Source organism: Glandiceps talaboti, chromosome 6, assembly GCF_964340395.1.
Source record: "Glandiceps talaboti chromosome 6, keGlaTala1.1, whole genome shotgun sequence".
NCBI lineage: Eukaryota > Metazoa > Hemichordata > Enteropneusta > Spengelidae > Glandiceps > Glandiceps talaboti.
Window position 1 is genome coordinate 11,527,570 of NC_135554.1, and position 8,181 is coordinate 11,535,750.

Below are 8,181 nucleotides of genomic sequence, written 5' to 3' on the forward strand. Positions count from 1 at the left end.
ATGGTGGAACTGAAATGCAATGGAAACATGTTATAATCATGTGAATATTGTGACTTATATTTGGAATATTTTAATCATGGTTTATGTAGTATTGTCGTTGCACAAAAGGTTGGACGCAAATAGTCACGGATAGTGTAATATTCTCGTTCTCAGTTCAACGGCTTGTTTATTTTATATTGATTGGATAATATATATTACATTTCAAAGCAGTGTGCTGAAGTATCATTACTGACACCCAAACACTACAATGCTGAAAAGTGAATTGAAAAATCATTCAATAAAAACAACCACCTCGTGTCTTTCGTTTTTAAACGTTTATTTATCGTTGTACGAAATAACAGTATACACATACATGCCCACCATACAAATATTATATACGTAAATATGTGCTGCCATCCAATGACAATACCGGTAGTAATAATGCATAGTAGATTAATCGCATGCGTTTTAGTTAAAGAATCCATTAGTCAAAGGATAGTGTTTTTTTAAATACAATCTGATTAAATAAAGTTGGAAAAGAGACTAGTTTTCTTTGCGTGTATATACGTATACCCATTTTGATTCCAACTGGATAACAGTGTATCACGTGATGGTATAGATAAGACATGGTCCTCTGATTAACAGAAATGCATTGCATATTAATATCCTATTTGTCTCTCAAATTCACTAGTGTAATCCGAAGGCACCATTATTACCTACAGTAATGTTCGTGTTATGCCCGAAATCTTTACACCGTTGGCAGACATGGCAATCAAATCTTGCAGTCCTTTCTGAAATACTGTAACATTTTAATAATAAGATTTTGCCTATATATAATAACAAATGTTAATTAATTATTTAGTAACTATGACGAAGGTATATTCTATTTCAGCGAACCATGACTAATTGGAATAATTAAAGCTGCGTTCGAGAGATAAAATATTAATTATAGTACAAATGACATTTTGGTTATGGAATTAATTTACTTGTTATTCCCTGTAATATTACGTCACGTACCCCTGACGATAGTAACCGGGTGTATTTATGAAAGGAAGATATGGGGATGCAGTTGTACACTGAACATTATCAGGTCATCATCACAAAATGAACTGTGGTATTCGTAGGATATAGAACTCGCCGCTAGCATACCTCGTCTGTTTTTCCTTTATTCATTATTCTTAGTAACCCAGTATCGTCTCACGATATGAATCTACCAAACAAATCAATTTCGGAACTTTGAATTAATATGACGAGATGTCAATAACAATGTTTCTAATTTTAAAGTTTATTCGCAGTCAAATATTTTGACAGACTTTGTCAATTGATGACTGGTACAACTTCTTACGGTATACGTACACGAATCGTTGCACATGCGGGACATCACGTGTTGTGGCCCGCCGGAGAGTTTTGTAGGCAATCGGTCATGTCGGTTCAACACGTACATTATGCTAGTCTGATGGAAATAAGTTGCCCGGCCTATATAAAGACCCTGCGGTGATTTTACTTGTAACAGTCAAGTGGAATTCGAAGTTTTAGAGTTCGTTCAAAGATTGAACATCGCATCTCATTCATTTATTGGTAACAGTTAAATGAGAGAGTTTGTGACAAACGTCGCAAAATACATGCGTACAATAATTCTTACTCATCATAATTGAGTTATATCATCATTTGTAATTTCAATTTCATACAAAAGATTATTGTTCGTTGGGGGTAATTTATCAATCGGACTGCTACAGCTGGTCAGACTAGATCGTCTTCTTTTGCCGATTGTTATCACTGGGGGCGACGTTTTCAGAAGTTCCCCGCTTGAGCCTCGTCGCCCCCTGAGGTAATCCGCCGTTGGTGGCGCACAATCATCCTTGCCATTAATTCCTGAATATTTCGACAGTAAACCATTATGATTATTAAACCGCAGTTTTCGTCGACTCCCTTCTCTCGTGAGACTCAAACGAGAAGACACTAAAGATTCCCTTGAGCTGTTTAAGGCTGCCAAACTTCTCATCTCGACCCATTTCTCGTGCATACTCTCGCGAGAGCTTGAAAGAGACTCTTTACTTGACGCAAAGTCCATGTTTTCGTTTATCCATTTTAATTCTTCGATTTCGTCGTTAATAGCTAGGAGTTGCAACATGAGTTTGGCATCCATCTTTCTTAGCGCCATCTACGGTATAGAAGGAAATGTTTATAAACCATGGATTATATCGTGTGAAATAAACATACGACAGTGGAGACCGAGCTTTCAGCTATATAAGATCGACATAAACTGAAACCACTATAGTTGCGACATCAATATAATCTATGGAAATGGACAGATTTTGTACTCTCTGTTGGGTGGAATTTCTGAAAAGTACCGTAATTTCGCAACTTGTACATTTTGGGGACTTCAAGTGTTTGCACGATCTTAATTACATGGTGATTATATATTCGCACAACAGAGGCACCGCTATCACCCACGTGTGTAATGTACCACATCACATCCAAAGACAGTTTTAGTTTGTGTCTATCCATCTATCTTAGTACCGTCGCTGAAAGCTCGATGCTCACTGTAATATATGTACATGCAAACATTATTGTTCGTCATTACTACCCCATAATCTTATTAACTTCACCATGGCTTTGTTCGTTATTGTGAAATGCCATGCATTATATTGCTGTTGAATAACAAATAACCCACATTGTTAAGAAATATGTGAGGTCAAATCTGGTACATAAAGCATACAATGAATGAATGAAATTAACATTTTTGTATCGTCAGACACCCAGGACTGTGACGAATAAACAAAACAAGTCTAAAAGATCAGGTTTAATATCGATCTACTTCTACATGATAATTAAAACTAAAACACACAGCACATGTGGTTAACACGTTTGCTTCTTCACAGATCTAGCTTTATAATGACTTACTCACTCTTAATATAGCTCGACTTGAATTATATTCTATCGGCTGGAAAATTGTTCATGTGGCCGTAAGCTTTGCGGTGACACAGGTATGATTTAAATGATAAAAAGACCCGTCGTAATTTCTATTATGCTGGTTTCTTTCTTAGCCCGGACAAAGTGGTTCGTGATTTATTTCAACGGGGACGGGTGGGGAGAGATGGGGGGGTGGGGTGAATCAAGAAAACATCACATAAAAGCTAATAAATGATTCCAAAAGCAACCATGGTTATGCGCCTCTTTTGAAATCCAAACGGAACTCAGTGACCGCATTCTTGTAACAAACAGATCTATACTTTCGGCTGCACACACAGATTTATCACGGAATGTGATTTTTTTCTGTAGAGCTTATCCTCGCAGCCGTAGTTTGTTCCACCTGGGTAACAGTGGGGAATTTTAAAACTACTTGAAGTGAAGTATCATATTTATGCTTGCGATATCAACTTATCAGGGGTTTAAAACATCGGTGTGTATTATCAACTCATGGATTTGATAACGAAGTAGGTGGACACTAAGTGGTCGTGTAGATGTCGATTAGGTTAGAAATGTGTGTCACGGTTTTGTGTTTAATATTCGCAGAGATGAGTTAATAACCACCGAGGACAACCTATACGTTGGGTGGCAACGCTGATAGTTTCTACCTTTCAAGAATTGACAACACGAACACTACGATCGCGAGGAGAGACATTCACAAATTCTTAAGAATGTTTAAAGTTCTCAAATTCTTAATGAACAATTGTCATTCCCCAAAACAAATATTAGACATGTTTCGGGTTCACTCAAAAGATGTTACAGGGATCTGTGTATTCAATCCTTACAGTAGCCCAAAATAGTTCATACTACACTGCACTGTATTATATTTACATGTAACAAGGAGACTACGCCATGACCAGGGTCGTTCGTCATAAAAATTCCGTTTGTACAACGTGATCAAAAATTCCGTTTGTACAACGTGATCAAAAATTCCGATGATGTAAACTCAGGGTTAAAACTGAGACTATGGTACGGTGCGCATATTTATGTTAGTTATATATTGTCCCACCATTTGTAAACATTCCGATGACTGTTTGGAAATTCACGAAAATCACGAACGTACAAAATAAACACAAGACATACATACATACATACATACATACATACATACATACATACATACATACATACATACATACATACATACATACACAGACAGACACAGATATATACATATATATTCGACATATTCGCTCCACTCAGACCTCTACAATGGGGTCCGAGGCCAATTTGTAATTTTTCAAGTTCCCCATCCGATCGGTATCTGGCCAACCCTGCATCACAAAAATCTATAGTGCACAGTTACTTAATAGGCTATGTAATAGTAAGATTATTGACCAAGTGAAAGGAAATACTTGTTTCTCTGCTTTGTAGGCAAACCACAAGATGTCGGGAACACTTTTGTAAACAAGTGACCCTAACCGAAAAACACAATGACTGCAAGACGAGTAAAAAGATTGTGTAAGGGATTTTTTCCCAAATCAAACGATCCGTCCAACTGTAGAATCATAACACATTATGGAGCGCTTTGTTTTGGAATGTTTTGTTGTTCATTACGAACATTTAAAGTCAAACTTCTCTTATATGAGATGCATTTTTGGACGGAATTTCCACTTTCTATGGTTATTGTAAGTGCTACCGATAGCCGGGGTACAAAGGGCGGGAAGTGTGCTTGAAAGAGCAAATAATAATGCCTAGGTTTAATTTTGTTATTATGACTGCCAAGTTTTTAATACTTGTTAATGCATTTGGCCTGCCAGAGACTCAAAACACATTGTTTTGGAACTATGTCTGGGACACAACCCCTAGTGCCACCATTTTGAAAAGTTATAATTACTGCCACAGGACGAAGTACACCAACGGGTCTTTGTGCGACGTCTGTTACCTAACTCGAATATTCAAAAGCCAGAGGGCAGTTCGTTGATGCATACATACTTTTCTCGTCTTCATTGGCGTAAAATGTTTTGATGTGGCGTACTACATAACAAAGCCAAACAAGTTCATTCAGCTCGGGAAGCCATTGAGCGGCATTCTGGTATTTTCATTGTATTGAATGTTAGTTTTACCATTACCATGTGCATAATTGACAATTTCCTTTTTCAAAGTTCTATTGATTTAAAAAAAAACACACACACACACAAACTTCGGGTGAACTTACCAAATCAGACTTCAATCGAAGCAGTTTTGAGTCTATGCCTTCGGGGAATCCGTAGGTTGGAGCTCGGTGTTCAAACTTGCCATTCTGTGGGGTCTGTCCTAGACAACCGTCGTTGTTTGCTGCTACGCCTGTTTGTTCACGATCATCTGTACAGTTATGTTGTGTACCCGGTGAATGTGAACCACCACTACGTTGACAAACAGAAAGCATGCCATTAAATGGCACAGTTGCATCGCTATTTTCAATGGGATCTCCGTTAACAGCCTCGAGCAAAACTTTGGGAATGGTACCGATTTTTTCCTCCACTTCTTTTAACAACTCGTTCATGTAACCTTCGTCAGTTTCGATGTCCAGCACACGTAACGACAATTTATCCATGTTGAATTCCACAGTTGTCGCGAACACACCATATAAGGGTCAGCTGATCTGATTAAATTTACTACACGTAGTGTGCAATTGAAACGACTCACCAAAATATTCGATATCACAGAGCACAAAGACGCAAATGGAGACTTTCCGACCTCTGAAGTGCAAAGGCCATTCGTACTTTACACCTAGTAGCTACGATTTGGTTACTGTACGAGTTTCATCACCGTCGACTGATATCGGGTCTACGCGTATACAATTACTATTTCCGTGAATTTCAGCTTTCATTGATTGGTCATTCACACGTTAGAATCCTGCTAAATATCACTTTTCCGTAGATTACCAGACGCAACCTAACTTCTGAACGCCTGGTATGCCACAATGTGTAAAAGATATCCCCCGATCACTTGTCTACAGGTGCTTTAAACTACTATAATAAACACAGGGTCGTCAGCGGTACAAATACCAGTGCCTTCGTTTATGAACCCCAAACGAAATACTGACATCTCGTGGCCCGTGATCTACCTTCTCGTGACAGTCTACGTGTAAGCGACAATGCGATTTGTATGAAGTCAATGGCACAATAACAACTCATTGACGCGCAGGGGTCGAATTTCTTGTACCTCGAGTAATTTGCGTATGTATGCAATTTAGAAAGTGGACAAAACTAGTCATCACAGAGCGGTAACTTCCAACAATAACTCCATTGTGTTTGTTCAGATATGTTCACATTATTGCGCATAATCACCGTGCTATCACACATCATCTACTTTCCTTTGGATTCACAAACTGAATTCATAATGGTAATCTTAGTTCGTACCACCTGTCAATGTGGAACACATTTATACTCATTTATTCCTTCTCGAACTTTCTAGAATAGGCAAGCTGTGTCTATTTTTCACTTTTCGTTCATGTTGTCGAGACTAATTCTGATGATTTAGACATTGAGTACATGACAATGTAGTCTACTGGTATTCGATGACGTACAGGTTAGTAACCTGACTATCACCCAATATTGAAAGTTCGAATTTCCATAGATTCACTGGATAACTTTTGTAAACTGTTAAACTTAATAACATAACAACTGTAAACGGTACTAGTAAAGTCCCATTTATCCTTTCGCGAAATTTCCAGAATAGGTCAATGGTACACGGTCTAGTTTTCATTTTCTCTATGACTCCAGGCAATACCTGCAATATTAAGACAATCTTAAAACCGCACTTTTTCACTTGTCTGTCTGTCTGTCTGTCTGTCTGTCTGTCTGTCTGTCTGTCTGTCTGTCTGTCTGTCTGTCTGTCCGTCCGTCCGTCTCTCTGTCTGTCTGTCTGTCTGTCTGTCGGTTGACCTAAAGACCCTTTGTATATAATCATATGAATTATCTCGTTTTTTAATGTACAACAGATGAACATGGACATGTATTTTAATCTGTTGATGTTATTTTCTTTGTTGTGCAACTTGTACCTCGAACTTGTTCTACGTACGTGGTTGTCTCAGCCATGGACTTTATAACCTGTACCTAGGGAACTATTATCATGATCCTCACCGGAATATTTTCCCGTTAATGTCGAAGATTTTGTTGTTCACTTTCTGGTGGAATAACAGTCAATCATCCAATCAATTGCTAAGATTTACACAGGAGTATATGACAATACAGTTGACGAGGATTCGGCGATGTATGTAGTAAGTTGACTTTGTATTCCATTCTACCAGGTGAAACAGTTCAAACTGTTACAATATGAAGGCCGACCGTATTGGATTTCAATGGATTTTTTAAACATTCTTTCCGTTTTACGGTTCATCTCGAAATCTTTGGTCAAATTCCAGCCTGTCACGTGTTCGTGTAAATTGTCGTACCGCTAACATGATTTATATTTTATAACCTTTATATTGATTTGTGGCCCTTGTCGTACCAGTTAAGGAGATACGTATTTATTAGCAAAGATAAATACACGCACGCACCCATCCATCCATACTCCTCACCCCAAAAGACATACACGCGCAAATGCACGCGACACACACATACACAAGCACAAACAACGTCGTCGTTTTTTCCATTTCACGATTTAAAAGAGCATTCCCATATGTTTTGTTATCAATTTGTCAACATTAATAAGTGTGACGTCACACGGGTTTAAGTTTGGACCCTAATGTGTCCTGTACACTAAAGTCACCCCACCCCATATTGTCTTTTGTATATGGAAATGTGAACAACAGCCGTGCCAAGCACGTACACTAACAAGAAAGTCACAGACACGGTCATAAACACTGAACGATTAGTAAGTCCCCCCCCCCCCCCATTTTGCCTGTACGGCCACGTTTGAAGTATTTACTGTACACTAACACTTTGATGACGAATCACTAGTTTGTATTGAAAAATTAAACAGGAAAAGACGGTTAAATAAGATGGCTTTCCCCCTCCTACTATAAACACAAACCAATGCATGTTACCTATGTAAATATTTTCATTCCTTCTCTGTTACCTATGATCACACAGTGACGTATTTGATTCAAACATTACACTAATTGAATAAATGACCTGTGTACGTACGTCACAGATACGGTCACGTGAAAATGGATCAAATGACACAGAAAACACAAACAGTTTTTGCCCAAAAAACTTTTGTCAAGAAATCTGGTAGTATTGAAAACAGGTTAAAGTCACTATGCCAAGAAGTTCTCATGTACAGGGGTTTATCTATTATATTGTC

The 8,181-nt window shown here is 38.1% G+C and overlaps 1 protein-coding gene across 1 annotated transcript; it reads right to left on the minus strand.

Annotated features, from left to right (window-relative positions):
• Positions 1-332: 332 nt before the first annotated feature.
• Positions 333-6,279, minus strand: LOC144436331 (uncharacterized). The gene is made up of 2 exons (XM_078125101.1): positions 5,108-6,279; positions 333-2,140 (listed from the first exon to the last, which is right to left on the minus strand). Exons 1-2 carry the CDS (start codon positions 5,483-5,485, stop codon positions 1,625-1,627), a joined length of 894 nt encoding a protein of 297 aa, XP_077981227.1. The 5' UTR covers positions 5,486-6,279; the 3' UTR covers positions 333-1,624.
• Between the last annotated feature and the right edge of the window lie 1,902 nt (positions 6,280-8,181).